We start from the raw sequence: 19,609 nt of genomic DNA on the forward strand, positions 1-19,609 counted from the left end.
ATTGAAGTCCTTATCTCTAATTTATCAGATCTACAGCTTCGTGGAGTACACTTTCTCTAACTAACCAGCAGGTGGCGTCCACGAGCCACCTGTTCTCCACTAGCCAGTTCTCCCCTGCTTAGCCTTTTTGGTGAGTGGGGGAGTGAGTCTTGTGGGGTCCAATTGGTGTACCAAGCTTGCGTGTGTAGTTGGTGTTGCCTGCCCTGTATATGGGTCGTGTTTCTGGGCAGTCAGGGAGGGGGGGGGTGGCTCTAACAATCAAATCTCCCTGGTGATCCTAGAGTTTTAAAGCTGCTGCAATAGTCTAATCCTTCAGTTCAGTCCTGCCACAGTTTGTCTCTGCCACTGACCCACAAGTCCTTGGTATTGGCGTATGGCTCCTGAGACTTGCAAGTGGGCCCCTCTTCCAGGCCGTGCACCCCGGGTCCTCTGTCGAGGGATGACTGTGCTATGTCACAGGTGAGTGCCGTCCCCCCAGGGCAGTTCTGGGCTGCTGGGCTGTGTAGGGAGGCTCCCAGTCTGCTGAAATGATGGCTGAATGGGGCTTTGTTAATTCACACTGCTCTACCTTCCCAACTCTGGGACAATCAGCTGAGGTTGCAGGGAAGGCTAATGTCCACGCCCAGTTTTGTGGTGTGTGCCTGTTATTTGAAGCACTTCCGTCACACTGGGTTGTCTGGGGCAGTTCTGGGCTATGGGGCTGGCGATGGGCAGGAGTGTTTCCTGTCCACCAGGATGATGGCTGTGGGCGGACACCCCCCTTTTCTTGGGAAGTTGTGGTGTTTAGTGAATTTTCTCAGCCACTGGATTATTGCGTTTTGTCTCAGAGCTCTCCTAGTTCTGCTCTTGACTTGACCTGCCCAAATAGCAAGTCTTTGAAGCTTTCTGTATTGGACTTCTTAGAGTAATTGTTTTAGAAAAAGAAAAAAGGATTAAAAAAAAAAAACAAAAAAAAACGGGCCCTCCTCAGAGATCTAATGGGTTATTGAAATGCTAAGAGACAAAGCAACCAGGGCCATTAAGGAAAGGTCCACAGGGCAGAGAGATCAGCTTTTCTTCGGGATTTGCATATGCGCCTCAGGGCCCTTCCCCTTTCTATGTTCACCAGAACTCCAAAAATCCTCCGCTTTTATTTTGGAGTTTTTCGTGTTGTTTTTTTTCTATGCCTGTCTTCTCTGCTGGGCTGGCTGCTCTCAGATTCTCTGGTGTCTGGTCTCCGTCTATCTATGGCTGGAGTTTGGATCAGCAGAATGAGTTTCTGATAAGGGCAGCCACTGCAGTTCTCCCTTCTCCTTCCCGGAGCTGACAGCCCCTCCTCCCACGGGACTGAGCCTGGCAGGGAGGGGCGCGGGTCCCCTGGCCGCAAAAACTTACAGATTTCGCTGATCTCAGCAGTTCCACGTTTTCATGAGTGTTGTATGAAGTATGCCCAAAGTCAGATTGCTCTGTGGTGTCCAGTCCACGCAGTTCCTGGCTTTCTACCTACTTTCCTGGAGGAGTAACTAAAACATACAGCTCACCAGTCTGCCATCTTGCCCCGCCTCCCCCTGTCTTAGCACTTTTTAACACCTTGGGAAGTTTTTGGTCACAATGCTTATGTGACAACTTGGGTAACAACTCTTTACTTTTACGTCTTTCAAAATATCTTAACAGAATGCTGAGTACATGGCAAGTATTCAATGTAAATATTTTAATAATGTCAAATTGAATCTCCTTATTTCTAATTCAATTCTCTTTTCATAATAATCACTTCCATTTTCTTTAACTCTATTGAGGTATAATTTACATAACATACCACAAAATTCACCCATTTTAAGGAATTCAATGACTTTTTTGGGTAAACTTACCAAGTGGTAAAACCATCACTATAATCTAGTTTTAGAACATTTTCATTACCCCAATAAAATCCCTGATGCACATTTATAGTTAACCCTCTTTCCCACTCTTAGCCCAAGGCAACAACTAATCTACCTTCTGTCTCTATAAATTTGCCTCTATGTATTTCATATAAATAGAATCATATAATTCATGATCTTATGTGCCTGGCTTCTTTTACTAAGCATACTGTTTTTTGTTTTCTTTTTTTTAAGTTATCTGTTTTTAATTACGGTAAAATATGCATAACAAAAATCATTTCGAACATTTTAAGTGGACACTTCTTCGACATTAAGTACACTGACAATACAGTATAACTTTCACCACTATTTCCAGACTATTCTCATCATCCTAAATCCATACTCATACTCGTTTATAGTAATAACTATAAAGCTTGTTTTGAGGTTCATTCATATTGCAACATTTATTAATACTTCATTCTTTTAATTATGGAAATAGTATTCTACTGTGTGGATATATCATATTTAGTTTATCCATTCACTGGTTTAAGAACATTTGTGCTATTTCTACTTTTCAGTTACTATGACTAATGCTGTGCCATATAGCACATTTCTTTTTTTTAATCAAATATTCCTATCATTTCTTAAATACCAGAAGAAATTTGTTTAAGAAGTACTTCAAAAAACTCTCTCAAAAGTCACTGAACAGAACTGATGATTGACACCCACAAAAATAACCTTGCCAAAGTATTTAATGAACTCATAAACAGACATGCTAGTCTATCCTGCTTAACTTTAATTAAGAATCATGGCAGCAAACTTTTAAGCATTAGCTGAAAAGTATACAAGAAATCAGTAGTTTAAATTCAGAAGTTAAGAATCCAACAGATTATACCACACAGATTAGATTTTATTATAACACTAGGCATAAATCCTTGAATGCAGTAAACTATGAACTGGGGGTGTAAAAAGAATCAAATTAAGACAAGTACCTGTAAGAAAGTTAACTGACATAAAATGCCTTACTATTATTGGTGCTGTTGCCATTGAAAGACCCAGAACTGCTGTTGTCTTTCTCCTTATCTTGATTTTCAAAATCCATATTAAGGGACCTGTGGGAAAAAATTTTATAGTTAAGTTTTAGTTTTGCTTAAGAAAGAAGCAAGTCTGAAAGTCAATAGTGAGACAATATTTTTAAATGTCAAGGCATTAGGAATGACAGGAAGATCTCTTTTGAATAACTGCAAAACAGTTCCTGTTGCCACATTTTAAAAAACAAACTACGTTCCTTCCAATATGTCAGTTCAAGAGTTTCCCTGACTGCAGTTGAAAGCATTCCACCGTGGATGAATCTTCCAGCTAAATCTCTGTGCACATCCTTAATTACTTCCTTATGATAAATACCTAGGAGAAATGCTGGGTCAAAGAGCAAGAACCATTTTGAGACTTTTACATACCTACACAACTGCTTCCAGAAAGGCTGTACCAGTTTACTCGCTCTGATGGAAGTATATAGAGAGTACTGGTTTCTCTACACCTTGTGAACTCTGATTCAACAACAACAAATATTTGAGTTTCTGCTATGTATGGGACCATTCTAGGTACTGGGAGGACAATAAGTTACTGACCAAAACAGAATCTCATAGATTTTATGCTCGAAGGGGTCAGACAAACAATAAAAAGAATAATAAGTAAAATACATGGGGTGCTAATGATAAATGCTAAGGAGAAAAAGCAGGATATGGAATTGTTAGGGTTTGAAATTTTAGATACAGTAACTCAGGGAGGACTCACTAGTGAGTTCTGAGTCAAGCCCTGAAGGAAGTAGTTATTGTCAATCTGATTGGAGGAAGGAATAAAAATGATATCTCAGTTTGTTTTACTTTCCAATTCTTTAATTATTAAACAATTGTGTGTTATGTGGGCTTGACCTTCTGATTTCTTTCTTTGTGAACTACCTGTTCAAGACCTTAGCCCACTTTTGACTGGCATGTTCCTTTAAAGAAAGGGTTTGTGTATGCCTGTGTCCAAAATAACTTTCTGCAATAAGGGAAATGTTCTGTGTCTGCAATGGTCAATGTGGCAGACACTAGCCATGAGCACTTGAAACGTGGATAGTGCAACTGAGGAAACTAATTTTAAATTTGATTTAATTTTAATTAAATGATATGATTTAAAAGCTAAACTATAAAACTCTCAGAATAAAATATAGGGATAAATAACCTATGATTTATCTCTATGACTTTGAATTTGGCAGTGGATTCTTAGCTATGACATCAAAATAAAAAATTGTGCTTCAAAACACACTATCAAGGAAGTGAAAAGGATGGGAGAAAATATCTGTAAATCATATATCTAATAAGGGACTTGTATCAAGACTATATAAAGAACTCTTATTACTTAATAACAAAGTATTGAATAGCAAATAATCCAATTAATAAGTGGGCAATGGATCTGAAAGACATTTCTCCAAAGAAGATACACAAATGGCCAACAAGCACATGAAAAGATGCTCAACATCACTGGTCATTAGGGAAATGGAAATCAAAACTACAGTGAGATACCATTTCACACCTCCTAGTATGGCTATAATAAAAAAGTCAGATAATAACAAATGTTAGCGAGGATATGGAAAAATTGGAGCCTTCATAAACTGTTGGTGGGAATGTAAATGGGTACAGTTACTTTGTAAAACAGTCTGGCAATTTTCAATTAATCTAGCTATTCTAGTTATTTCTTCTAGACTAAGCTTTGGTAAACTGTGTTTTTTAAGGAATTTACCCATTTCATCTAAGTTGTTAAATTTATTAGCATAAAGTTGTTCATAGTTGTCCCTTGTTAGCTTTTTAATATCTGTAGACTCTAAGAAATATCGCCTCTCATTCTTAATATTGGTAATTTATGCCTTCTCTGTTCTTTTTCCTAGCTAGAGATTTATCAATTTTATTGATTTTCCCCAAAAATCAGTTTTTGGTGTCACTGATTTTCTTTAAAAATAGAGAAATCTCTTTCATTGGTTTTGGCTTTGCTCTTACCTTTCATCTGCTTACTTTGGGTTTAATTTGCTCTTCTTTTTCTAGTTTCATAAGGTAGAAGCTTAGGTCCTTAATTTGAGACCTTTTCTTCTTTTCTAACATAGGTGTTTAGAGCTATAATTTCCCCCCAAAGTACTGCTTTTGCAGCATCCCACAAATTTTGATATGTTTTCATTTTCATTGAATTCAAAATACTTCCTAATTTCCACCTTAATTTCTTTTTTAATCTATTGGTTATTGAGAGTTGTGTACTTCTTGTTTCTAAATATTTGAGGATTTCCCAGTAATCTTCCTGTTATTAATTTCTATTTTGATTCAGCTATGGTCAGTGAGTTGTTTTACGTCTAAGGATATGGTTTGTATTGGTTAAGTGTCCCATGTGCACTTGAGAAGGATGTGAACACTGCTGTTGGGTGAAGTGTCCTATATATGTCAATCAGGTCAAGTTGGCTTGTAGTGTTGTTGTCGAAAGTTCGTTACTTCCTCCCTGATTTTCTGCCTATTTGTTCCATCAATTATTGAGAGAACGGTATGAAAACCTTATTTCTCCTTGTAGTTCTATCAGTTTTTGTTTCATGTATTTTGAAGATCTCTTATTAGGTGCTTTAACATGTAGGATTGTTAAGGTTTCTTCCTTAACTACTTTTATCTTTATGAAACAACTGTCTCTCTGGTAATCTTCTTTGCTCTGAAAACTAGTTTGTCTAACAATAATACAGCCAATCCAGCTTTCTTCTGACTAGTATAAGCGTGGCACATTTTTCTCTATCCTTTTACTTTTAACCTTTCTTGCCTTTATAGTATGTGTTCTGCTTTGCTAATGCTGTCATTATGCAAAATCCAGAAATGGACTGGCTTTTATAAAGGGGGTTTATTTGGTTACAAATTTAGTCTGAAGGCCATGAAAATGTCCAAATTAAGGCACCGACACAAGTATACCTTCACTGAAGGATGGCCAATAGCGTCTGGAAAACCTCTGTTAGCTGGGAAGGCATGTGGTTGGCAGCTGCTGATGCCGGGTTGTGTTCCAGCACCTCTCTCAGCTTCTGTGCATTCTTCAAAATGTTGCTCTTGGGGCGTTTTATCCTCTCTTAGCTTCTGTGGAGCAAACACTGGGCTAGCATCTCCAAAGTGTCAGCAAAAGTCTGCTTTCAATGGCCATCTCCAAAATGTCTTTCTTAGCTGCTCTAAGGTCCTTCTGTTTGTGAGCACTTTTATAGGACTCCAGTGATTAAATCAAGACCCACTCTGAATGGGCAGGGTCCAAATCTCCATGGATATAATTCGTTCAAACATTTCACCCACAGTTGAGTCACATCTCCATGGAAACACTCAGTCAAAGGATTCCAACCTAATCAACACTAATATGTCTGCCCCAACAAGACTGCATTAAAGAACATGGTGTTTTGGGGGACATAATACATCCAAACTGGCAATGTGTTTCTTGTAGATAGCATATTGCTTTTTATTCAATCTAAGAATTGCTGCCTTTTAATTGGGGTGTTTAGATCAGTTGCACTTACTGTAATTACTGATATGGTTAGGTTTGAGATTACCATCCTGGTATATTTACTATTTGTCTCAACTTTTTCTGTTCTCTTTTCTTCTTTTTCTGCCTTTTTCTGGATTATTCAAGTATTCTTATGATTCCATTTTATCTCCCTTGTTATCTTATTAGGTATAACTCTTTAAAATAAAAATTTAGTGGTTGTTTTAGGGTTTACAGTTGTTCTGGTTTGCTAAAGTTGCCATTCTGCAAAATACAAGAAATGGATTGGCTTTTATGAGAGGGATTTATTAGTTCACAAATGTCCATAAAAATTTCCAAATTAAGGCATCAACAAGATCATAACTTTACTGAAGGAAGGCCAAGGTTTCTGGAACACCTCTGTCAGCTGGGAAGGCATGTAGCTGGTGTCTGCTGGTCCTTTGCTCCTGGGTTCTGGTTTTAAAATGGCTTTCTCCAAAATGTCTCTGGGCTTCTGTCTCTCTTAGCTTCTCTCAGCTCTCTGCTTGGTTCTCCTGGAGCGTATCTTTCTAAACATCTGAAAGTCCGCTCTTAGCTTCTCCGGGGCAAATTCTGGGCTTCATCTCTTAGCTTAGCATCTCCAAATGTCCTCCTGTCTGCATCTCCCAGTGTCTCCAAGTGTGTGTGTTTGTGTCGACTCTTGAGCTCTCTTAAGTACTCCAGTGAACTGATCAAGACCCACCCTGAATGGGCGGCATCAACACCTCCATGGAAATAACTTAATCAAAGGTCTCACTACAGTTGGGCGAGTCACAAACTCCATGGAAACACTAAATCAAAAGGTTCCATGCAACAAGATTGGGTTAAAGAAATCACGGCTCTTCTGGGGTCTGTAACAGTTTCAAATTGGCACAACAGTATATACCTATAACTAACACAGTCTACCTCCAAGTTATAGTATACCATTTCATGTACAGTATAAAAAACTTACAATTAGTTTACATTCATTTTCCCCCCTCAACTTTTGTGCTACTGTTGGTACGTATTTTACTTTTACCTGTTATACTATAAATCCACATACATTATTATTTTTGTTTATATAGTCAATTATCTTTTAAACAGTTTTAAACACTAATAAGAAAAAAAAAACATATTTATTCATGTAGTTTTTTCTGGTGATCTTCATTCCTCTGTGTAGATCAAGATTTCCAGCTGGTATTATTTTCATTCCTCCTTTTAACACTTATTGGCTAATAAATATTCCTATAAATCTTGAGCTCTGCACTGGGATGCTGTTAGTTACTTGAAAATAGTCTGATTTTCAAGGTATTACTTTTACAATTTATCAGGTGGGTCCAAAGCAGTTCTCAGTCTAGGGCTAATTATTCTCAATCACTGAGGCGAGACCTTCCTGAAGCACCCAATGCCCTGCAAATCTTAAGTTTCTCCCTCCTGGCTTGTGGGAACAGGTACCCTTCCCTGGAATATTTCACATGTTTTTCTCAAGGAGGACAGTCTGCAGCTATCTGAGGTTCTCTCCTCTACAGCACTCCACCTATGAAGTAACTGCCTCAGTCTCCCCAGACTCTCATCTCCAACTCCTCAACCTAGGGAGTCTCCCTCCATGCACCACAGCCTGAAAATGTCTTAAGACAATGAACTGGGACAATTGTTTCTTTACTGTTTCTCAGAGACACTGTCCTTTGTTGTCTGATGAATAGTGTCCTCGAAATTGTTGTTTCATGTATTTTGTCTTTTTATTGACTCTTTTGTTGTTTCAAGTGGGATGTTAAATCTAGTCCCTGTTGGTTCCATCTTGGCCCGAAGCAGAAGCCTCTACGTAATTAAAAAAAAATACATTCAGATCCTGAACTGGGCTGACTTTGAACTGAAGGAGGTGTCTCCTTTCATTTCTTATTCTCACTTTTATAAATTCTGGGGGTATTGGAACATGGTTGAGTTTTATCCTTCTCTTTAGGGGAGTAGAGGATGCTATCCTGGAGAGGTCAGTTCTTCCTGGAAGGGACTCTTAGCCAAACGACTGGGCCCAGGTCACAATGATAACACTCTTGACTTCACAGTTTTCCACGCTTATGATGTAAAACTCTTGCCGGATTCAAAGGACTTGCCCCTCTGCCTGAATAATTAAGACTTTCTCTGCCATTTGGTTTTATGAGATGATATTCCCTCATGTCCCCTCTAGGCTGAAGAAGCAGACACATGGGCTATTCTCATCCATTGTCTAAAACTCCCTTACATGTTACTGGTGCTGCAGAAGCCTCAATTGGCTATATTCCCACTTATGATGGGTGACCTGGCTCAGAAAGCTTGTGGAGTATAGACTGGTTAGGAATACTTCACTCAGATCCCCTATAAAAGTGGCTAGTTGGTTCTTTAGCAAACTAACTGGAAGGCAGCTCTAAAGGGCGACAAATTCCCCAATAAGACCAAAGCATGATTATTTTGAGATAGTATACTCCCTGAAACACAGGTATTTATTATTTGGACAATAAATAGTATGATCATTCTACCTCTTAGGGATGCACTATTATTTATGCCCATTGTACAGCTGTACATTGGCTGTATCATCTCCCATTCATCAAAAACAAAACAAAACAAATACAAAATCTAGGATTTTTTTTCCTGATAAAGTTAATATATGTGATTGTTAAAAAACTCAAATAATAGAGAACAGTATAAAACAACAGACAACTATAATCCCTATCTCCAGAGATACATACTTGTTTAGTATAAATTTGTCTTTTAAAAAAAATGAGTATTACTGGTGATGAGGTGGGTTGGGTTAGAGGGATATGGGAACTCTGTATTTTCTGCATAATTTTTCTGTTAACCTACAACTTCTCTAATTAAAAAAAAAGATAATGCATGTACCTCATTTAGTAAACTGTCAGTATACAGTAGGCACTCAAAAATACTAGCTAATATTAAAAAAAGAGAGGATTATCACAATACCACTTAGCAAGTACTTTTTTTCATTCAATAGTATGTCAACATCTTTTTATATCACTACACACAGCTATTTCTCATTTTTTAAAAAATGCTACACAATATTTCTTCTTGCGTTAACTTGATCTGGTATCATTATTGGATGAGCTGCATATATTCTGCATTACAGAGAAATGTTAAGAAAAGCAACCTTTTATATGCAGATGAGATTTTTTTTCTTTGGGTGAGGTCCAACCTACAACTAATCCTGTCAGGTAATTAGTGTCAGAAAGAATGACAACATTCTGCAAATTTAAAATTGGTTTATAAATAAAAATTTCATTTTGTTTTTTTTTTTGGGTCATTTTGATGTACATTTCACATGAAGTTTATCATAGGCACTATACCAGAAAGTTAAATGCTAAACAAGATTTTATTTTGGCTTATGTAGAGATGTACTTATATTTGCCGTAACTTTTTACAGGCTAAAAAACTAATTCAGCTGTAAGGAACAGCATTTTAGGAAATCAACCATTCATGTCTCTATGTATTAGACTGGATTAAAAACGGTTTTCTGAGAATCCTAGGCCTGTCTTTGAGAACTTTCACTGCTTGCCTCAGGACAAGGGGAAACGTGGTGCTGTGGGCACCACTATGTGCTGTGGGCTCTGTTAAGACACTGAGGTCTGTATTCATCCTGAATAAAGAGCAGGTACATTTTGTGCTCACTGCTGCTAATATTTACCAAGAAATCAATATTCAGGAATAATCAGTTGAAGAATTAATTGTCCATTCTCTTCTCCAGATATTCTAAAATACAACCCTGGACCACACCAGTTCAGCAGTAAACTAGGTATCTGGCTCACAACTTTCTATTGTCTGTTATGCCTCTCCAATTTTGGCAAAACTACTGTTTTGCTTTGCTAAAGCAGCTGGAATGCAATGTATCAGAAATGGGCTGGCTTTTACAATAGGTATTTATTAACTTACAATTTACAGTTCTTAGGCCATGAAAATGTCCAAATTAAAGCATCAATAGGATGATATCTGGACTCTGAAGAAAGGCTGCTGGCATCTTGGGACACCTCTGTCACACGGGAAGACACATGACTGGCATCTGCTGGTCCTTTGCTCCTGGGTTTCGCTGCCTTCAGCTCTGTTTCCAGTGGATTCCTCTGTGGGTCCCTCTTAGGTCTTCTGGGGCTTTTCTCTCTCAGTTCTCTCCAAACTCTCTGGGTGTTTCTCTCTAAATTTTCTCGGCTTTTTCTGCCTTTTATTCTTCCATAAAGGACTCCAGTAAAGAATTAAGACCCACCTTGAATTGGGTGGGAAACATCTCAACTGAAACAACCTAATCAAAAGGTCCCACCCACAAAAGGTCTGCACCCACAGGAATGGATTAAAAGAACATGGCCTTTTCTGGGGTACCTAACAGCTTTAAACCAGCACCACTGCTTTTACTGAAATGCACTGTGGTGCAATGCCACCAGCTTACAGTAAAGAGTATATCTGAATGCCAGCCATGAAATGCCATGTAACTCAATGCAGTTTCCTTCTTATGAAGGTCTTTGGGATAAGGGTCTGTCTGATCTTAAGACTGAAAATAGTTGCAATTTTCCTGAACAACCAGGTTCTTTTTATCCAGCGGCACTGCAAAGGCTTACCATGGTGTTGGTGGACCACCAGCAGTAAGGGTGGTGGCTTTTAGGGCAGGCACTTTTAGTCTTAGTTGTGGTTCTATTTTGTCCCCACCCATGTTTTTCTTTTTTTTTTTCTTTTTGACCCTATTTTAATTTACCTTCTCTCATCACAATTTGCAAAACTTAAATAAATGGTCTGAAATCCTTTAGGAATAGGGCAGAGCAAAAATAAACAACTGCAGGAAGCAAAATGGAGCTGAGAACATATTACTTTACCAAAAGTATACTGTATCATTTATTTGAATTCTTACAACTGAGTATACTGTCAATATTATAGGAGAAAGGCAAATTGGAATTTTTTATCTTAATATTTTATTTTAGGAATGCCTTGTTTTTTTATTGTCCTAATATTGGAAGCAGATACAACAAAGGGGAGAAATCACTTGGCCAAGGTCAACACTATTTGGTTAACTTTGGCTTTAAGCTAAATGTGTTCCTAAAAAATTTACAGTGTTTTTAGTAAAATGAACATTTAAAAATGAATTCATAAAACTTGTTAAATGTACAAAGGATCTCATCCATATACATTATAACGTATGTATCATTCCCTCCATTATCTAGTAAGTTGAGATTTCTGTATATAATGTTTTCTTAAAGTAGGACTGAAGATTATGGAATGACAAAAAGAGCAGCTCAAAAAAATAAACACATTACACATCATTAGAACATCATGACATCTGTGAACCATAATGAGACCTATCTTGGTTAATCTGGTCTAACTTTACAGATACATGCATTTAGTATGAACGACACAAATCGCATAAAGTGCAATTCTTATTATCTCTACAGTTTTCTGTTCACATTGTCTTCCTAGAGTAGGTGCTTGCCTTAAAAAGTAGTAGTTACTCTATAAAAGTTCCATTATTTCTTTATAGCAACTTTTTAAAAACACTGAACATAAAGTGTATCTTCCTCTTAGATCTCTTTCAAACCTGTTATTTCTTTGTCCATGGCTCCTGATGGGACAGAACTTCCGACAAAGTCTCACAGGTAATAAGCTTCCTATGAAATTCTAAGCCAGCCTCATGTTGTAATTCCTGGGTCTACCTGGCTTATCAGATTGGTCCTTTTTTTCCCCCTATTGCTCCCCCCACTCCTAACATTAGTTTTTTTGTTTCTATCTCTCTGTGTTAATGTGCTTCTGTAGGTTTGTCAAACTCTTCTGGGGCATACTGATCAGATGTGTCATTATACTATATTTTTCTGAGCAGCTGGGAAAAATAAGGCGAGAGGTGTCAGCTTTAGTTATATGGGAAGTTTAGCAAAATTCAGCCAAGAGACAGCAAACATAAGAGCTCCTAAAATCTTGGATTTGTTTCGGCTTTCAGAATCTAGTTTTATTTGATATGCTTTCTCCTACTGTGCTTGAAATGCGAAAATCTGGTGGGAAATAACCAGTACAATTTATAAATCTTTTATCCTATGTATTTATTTTCTCTTGGTTTTCACAGCTCCAAATAAATAAAATATGACAATTTAAATAACCAAGCGAATATATCTTTATGTTCCTAATCAAAGGAGATAAGAACGTATTTGGTTGTATAGTTGGGGGAGGGGTGGTAGCAATAATAGTAATGCTCATCAAATTCAAGAAACATTTTTTGTGCATCTTTTAAATGGAAGGTAGCAAGAGAGCAGCATGAAAGGCAGGGAAAGAGAAAATTTCAATATTAAGTGGTGGTAAACCACCAAAGACAGATCAGGGATGAAGATTGAAGGGGGAATTTTTGATTAGCAAAGGGGAGGACTCTGGAAATTTCAGGGGAGTTTCGGTAAAGTTGAATAAGGGATGAATAGTAGATATCAGTGAATAGGTCTTTATAATATTAAAGGCAATTAAGAATCAACAACTTAAAAAGTGAGGAAACAGTGTATCAAAGTGTAGTGTATAGTCAACTGACTGAAGCTGGGGTGGGTTCTGGGCCCCCATCCCAAGCCCACCGAATCCATCTCCCTAATTTTTTTTATACACTATAAAGTTTAAGAACTACTGCAGAGGAAAAAAGATTCACCAAAAAAGGGCTTTTAAGAATACTTCTCATTCCTTATGACTTTACTGCCTGATCAATTTATTTGTTTCAGATTTGAAATTTTACATTGTTTGCAAAGCAGCAGTATACCTCTGCCGGGGTTTGAATCCAGCTTTAGCACTTATTCATTGGGTAAGCTCCTTAACATTTCTGTGCCCCAGTGTTCTTATTTGTAAAATGGGAATAACAACATTATCTATCTTGTAGAATTGATGTGAGAATTAAATAAGACTTCATGTAGAGTGCTTAGCACCATACCTGGCACATAAATGCTCAGTAAACTGCTAGCTATTTTCTCCTCCTCCTCCTCCATCATCATCATCATCATCATTCTTTAATATAGTGGATGTCTAAGTCAAAAGACAGCTAATGGCCAACACAAAAATCACACATCTCCACCCAATCCCTTCATAGCAAGAAGTGGAAGTCACAACAAATTAAGAAGCATCTAAATTGTAGAAATCAGCCCCAATTACATAACTTAAACATGGTTAGAATGGGAAGCCTCATTCAGCACTCGCATGGTACTCGACTGGATGTTCCTTAATGAATAACTCCCTGTAAGTATTTTAATCAGTGAATTCATGTTCAAGTAAGACATAGGTCACTTTTTCATCCAGCCATTCCTTGTTTACGTTAAAGCAAGAATCAAGGAAATTACTTAGCCACTAGTTTTACCCCATTAACTACTGAAATTTCTATTTCTGTTCCCACAAAGAGAGATTTTTGAGAAGAGGAATACATAAAATGATCCCAGGTCAATGAGCAAAAAGAGTCTATCAGATTGAACTACATGAAACTGCCAATATTTGATCAATTTTGGCCTACCAAAGCAATAATTTCAGTATTCACTTATTAAACACTAAGAAAGAAAAAAGATATGAAAATTTATTCTAAAATATTTTTGGTTGAGCTCTGCTAAAAATAATACACTTACAACTCATGCTGGAAAGCTTAAAAGCTTAAAGAGAGATAGCATTACAGAGTCAGAATATAGTTCATACTATACCACTATCATTATAAATTACAGTAATATTCATACTTAATGAAATAATAAGTGGATTAAAATTAGGTATACATTTTCAATCTAAGAGTCTGGAAAGACTGTTAATTGCCCCAAGTCATATAGAGGCCAAGAGTCAAACTACAACAAGTATCAGTCTCTTGACAAATTATTTTTGCTTTGTTATCAAGTTTCCATGAAAAATATGCTTCTCCTACAGAGCTTTCCATCTCAAAAATAGCACCATCATTGAATCGAGTTATTCAGGCCATATACCTTGAAGTCATCCTTGACTCTTCTTTTTCTCATAATACCATATCTATTCCATCAGCAATTCTTGTCCTAAATCCATTCATATTTCACTTCACCACCAGAAGCCTGGTCATTTCTTTTCTGTACTATGAGAATAGTCTCCAGGGTTTCCCTTCTTCCACTCTTCCCCCTACCCAACCATCTATTTCCCACATAGAAGCCAGAAAAATCCTTCTAAAGCACAAACAAGATTATGTCACTTCCTGCTTTCAACTCTCTGTTGAGAGGGTTGACTAGATTGATCTGGACAAACCCTCTTACTGACACAACTAGAAAACTGGACAAAAACAAACAAAAACCACAACTTTGTGAAGGCACTGGATACCTACTAAGGCAGTGAGAATTTGTAGTGCCCAATTCCAGAAGAGCAGAGAAGCCAGGAGAGAGGTAAGCCTTGCATTTATGCCAATTTTCCTCAGACAATAGCCAATTCTTAAACTGAAAGGGATGGCTGAAGTGCTGAGTAAGTCAACAGTGCTTTCTGAAGCCCCACTACAAAGGGGAAACAAAAATGAAGAGTTCAGGGTCCAACCTGGGCCTTTGTGAGTGGGACCTCACAGGACTAAAGCCTAGGTGTAAGAGCAAACTGGAAATAGACTAGCCTTTTCTAAAATTGAAGCCCAGCTTTGAATATCTCACTTACCAATTGGTTTAAGTTAATGTGCCCCTAGCCTAGCTGTCTACCAGAAACAATAGTAAATTCTCTTGAGAGAAAGATAACATCTCCAGACTCTCATATTGCTGTAACTTTTCATAAACCATGTCTAACAACGAAATATTAATTACCTGAAATCCAAAAGAAACAGAACTACAGGAGATATAAATGTGGAGTTATTAGACAAGGACTTTAAAAATAACTGTGATTGGAGGCGGGGCAAGATGGCAGACTGGTGAGCTGTATGTTTTAGTTACTCCTCCAGGAAAGTAGGTAAAAAGCCAGGAACTGCGTGGACTGGACACCACAGAGCAATCTGTCTTTGGGCATACTTCATACAACACTCATGAAAACGTGGAACTGCTGAGATCAGCGAAATCTGTAAGTTTTTGCGGCCAGGGGACCCGCGCCCCTCCCTGCCAGGCTCAGTCCCGGGGGAGGAGGGGCTGTCAGCTCCAGGAAGGAGAAGGGAGAATTGCAGTGGCTGCTCTTACCGGAAACTCATTCTACTGATTCAAACTCCAACCATAGATAGACTGAGGCCAGACACCAGAGACTCTGAGAGCAGCCAGCCCAGCAGAGAGGAGACAGGCATAGAAAAAAAACAACACGAAAAACTCCAAAATAAAAGCAGAGGATTTTTGGAGTTCTGGTGAACACAGAAAGGGGAAGGGCGGAGATCAGGCCTTGAGGCGCATATGCAAATCCCGAAGCAAGGCTGATCTCTCTGCCCTGGGCACTTTTCCTTAATGGCCCTGGTTGCTTTGTCTATTAGCATTTCAATAACCCATTAGATCTCTGAGGAGGGCCGTTTTGTTTTTTTTTTTTTTTTTTTTTTTTTTTTAAATCCTTTTTGCTTTTTCTAAAACAATTACTCTAAGAAGCTCAATACAGAAAGCTTCAAAGAATTGAAATTTGGGCGCGTCAAGTCAAGAGCAGAACTAAGAGAGCTCTGAGACAAAAGGCAATAATCCAGTGGCTGAGAAAATTCACTAAACAACACAACTTCCCAAGAAAAGGGGGGTGTCCGCTCACAGCCACCATCCTGGTGGACAGGAAACACTCCTGCCCATTGCCAGCCCCATAGCCCAGAGCTGCCCCAGACAACCCAGTGTGACGGAAGTGCTTCAAATAACAGGCACACACCACAAAACTGGGCGTGGACATTAGCCTTCCCTGCAACCTCAGCTGAATGTCCCAGAGCTGGGAAGGGGGAGCAGTGTGAATTAACAGAGCCCCATTCAGCCATCATTTGAGCAGACTGGGAGCCTCCCTACACAGCCCAGCAGCCCAGAACTGCCCTGGGGGGACGGCACTCACCTGTGACATAGCACAGTCATCCCTCAACAGAGGACCCGGGGTGCACAGCCTGGAAGAGGGGCCCACTTGCAAGTCTCAGGAGCCATACGCCAATACCAAAGACTTGTGGGTCAGTGGCAGAGACAAACTGTGGCAGGACTGAACTGAAGGATTAGACTATTGCAGCAGCTTTAAAACTCTAGGATCATCAGGGAGATTTGATTGTTAGGGCCACCCCCCCTCCCCAACTGCCCAGAAACACGCCCCACATACAGGGCAGGCAACACCAACTACACACGCAAGCTTGGTACACCAATTGGGCCCCACAAGACTCACTCCCCCACTCACCAAAAAGGCTAACCAGGGGAGATCTGGCTTGTGGAGAACAGGTGGCTCGTGGACGCCACCTGCTGGTTAGTTAGAGAAAGTGTACTCCACGAAGCTGTAGATCTGATAAATTAGAGATAAGGACTTCAACTGGTCTACAAACCCTAAAAGAACCCTATCAAGGTCAGCAAATGCCACGAGGCCAAAAACAACAGAAAATTATAAAGCATATGAAAAAACCAGACGATATGGATAACCCAAGCCCAAGCACCCAAATCAAAAGACCAGAAGAGACACACCTAGAGCAGCTACTCAAAGAACTAAAGATGAACAATGAGACCCTAGTACGGGATATGAAGGAAATCAAGAAGACTCTAGAAGAGCATAAAGAAGACATTGCAAGACTAAATAAAAAAATGGATGATCTTATGGAAATTAAAGAAACTGTTGACCAAATTAAAAAGATTCTGGACACTCATAGTACAAGACTAGAGGAAGTTGAACAACGAATCAGTGACCTGGAAGATGACAGAATGGAAAATGAAAACATAAAAGAAAGAATGGGGAAAAAAATTGAAAAACTCGAAATGGACCTCAGGGATATGATAGATAATATGAAACGTCCGAATATAAGACTCATTGGTGTCCCAGAAGGGGAAGAAAAGGGTAAAGGTCTAGGAAGAGTATTCAAAGAAATTGTTGGGGAAAACTTCCCAAATCTTCTAAACAACATAAATACACAAATCATAAATGCTCAGCGAACTCCAAATAGAATAAATCCAAAAAAACCCACTCCGAGACATATACTGATCACACTGTCAAACATAGAAGAGAAGGAGCAAGTTCTGAAAGCAGCAAGAGAAAAGCAATTCACCACATACAAAGGAAACAGCATAAGACTAAGTAGTGACTACTCAGCAGCCACCATGGAGGCGAGAAGGCAGTGGCACGATATATTTAAAATTCTGAGTGAGAGGAATTTCCAGCCAAGAATACTTTATCCAGCAAAGCTCTCCTTCAAACTTGAGGGAGAGCTTAAATTTTTCACAGACAAAGAAATGCTGAGAGAATTTGCTAACAAGAGACCTGCCCTACTGGAGATACTAAAGGGAGCCCTACAGACAGAGAAACAAAGACAGGACAGAGAGACTTGGAGAAAGGTTCAGTACTAAAGAGATTCGGTATGGGTACAATAAAGGATATTAATAGAGAGAGGGAAAAATATGGCAAACATAATCCAAAGGATAAGATGGCCGATTCAAGAAATGCCTTCACGGTTTTAACGTTGAATGTAAATGGATTAAACTCCCCAATTAAAAGATATAGATTCGCAGAATGGATCAAAAAAAATGAACCATCAATATGTTGCATACAAGAGACTCATCTTAGACACAGGGACACAAAGAAACTGAAAGTGAAAGGATGGAAAAAAATATTTCATGCAAGCTACAGCCAAAAGAAAGCAGGTGTAGCAATATTAATCTCAGATAAAATAGACTTCAAATGCAGGGATGTTTTGAGAGACAAAGAAGGCCACTACATACTAATAAAAGGGGCAATTCAGCAAGAAGAAATAACAATCGTAAATGTCTATGCACCCAATCAAGGTGCCACAAAATACATGAGAGAAACATTGGCAAAACTAAAGGAAGCAATTGATGTTTCCACAATAATTGTGGGAGACTTCAACACATCACTCTCTCCTATAGATAGATCAACCAGACAGAAGACCAATAAGGAAATTGAAAACCTAAACAATCTGATAAATGAATTAGATTTAACAGACATCTACAGGACATTACATCCCAAATCAACAGGATACACATACTTTTCTAGTGCTCACGGAACTTTCTCCAGAATAGATCATATGCTGGGACATAAAACAAGCCTCAATAAATTTAAAAAGATTGAAATTATTCAAAGCACATTCTCTGACCACAATGGAATACAATTAGAAGTCAATAACCATCAGAGACTTAGAAAATTCACAAATACCTGGAGGTTAAACAACACACTCCTAAACAATCAGTGGGTTAAAGAAGAAATAGCAAGAGAAATTGCTAAATATATAGAGACGAATGAAAATGAGAACACAACATACCAAAACCTATGGGATGCAGCAAAAGCAGTGCTAAGGGGGAAATTTATAGCACTAAACGCATATATTAAAAAGGAAGAAAGAGCCAAAATCAAAGAACTAATGGATCAACTGAAGAAGCTAGAAAATGAACAGCAAACCAATCCTAAACCAAGTACAAGAAATGAAATAACAAGGATTAAAGCAGAAATAAATGACATAGAGAACAAAAAAACAATAGAAAGGATAAATATCACCAAAAGTTGGTTCTTTGAGAAGATCAACAAGATTGACAAGCCCCTAGCTAGACTGACAAAATCAAAAAGAGAGAAGACCCATATAAACAAAATAATGAATGAAAAAGGTGACATAACTGCAGATCCTGAAGAAATTAAAAAAATTATAAGAGGATATTATGAACAACTGTATGGCAACAAACTGGATAATGTAGAAGAAATGGACAATTTCCTGGAAACATATGAACAACCTAGACTGACCGGAGAAGAAATAGAAGACCTCAACCAACCCATCACAAGCAAAGAGATCCAATCAGTCATCAAAAATCTTCCCACAAATAAATGCCCAGGGCCAGATGGCTTCACAGGGGAATTCTACCAAACTTTCCAGAAAGAACTGACACCAATCTTACTCAAACTCTTTCAAAACATTGAAAAAAATGGAACACTACCTAATTCATTTTATGAAGCTAACATCAATCTAATACCAAAACCAGGCAAAGATGCTACAAAAAAGGAAAACTACCGGCCAATCTCCCTAATGAATATAGATGCAAAAATCCTCAACAAAATACTTGCAAATCGAATCCAAAGACACATTAAAAAAATCATACACCATGACCAAGTGGGGTTCATTCCAGGCATGCAAGGATGGTTCAACATAAGAAAAACAATCAATGTATTAC

At 38.3% G+C, this 19,609-nt stretch overlaps 1 protein-coding gene across 2 annotated transcripts in view; it reads right to left on the bottom strand.

The window, feature by feature from the left end:
* Positions 1-19,609, bottom strand: part of SPPL3 (signal peptide peptidase like 3) — a 209,185-nt gene that overhangs the window by 45,119 nt on the left and 144,457 nt on the right. Inside the window, exon 3 of one of the 2 annotated variants that reach the window (XM_037816662.1) lies at positions 2,828-2,947. In XM_037816662.1, coding sequence (XP_037672590.1) covers positions 2,828-2,947 — 120 coding nt within the window. The remainder of the gene's footprint in view (positions 1-2,827; positions 2,948-19,609) is intronic. The other variant, XM_037816661.1, reaches the window with a different exon arrangement.

This window comes from Choloepus didactylus, chromosome 23 (genome assembly GCF_015220235.1).
Source record: "Choloepus didactylus isolate mChoDid1 chromosome 23, mChoDid1.pri, whole genome shotgun sequence".
NCBI classification, from domain to species: Eukaryota; Metazoa; Chordata; class Mammalia; order Pilosa; family Megalonychidae; genus Choloepus; species Choloepus didactylus.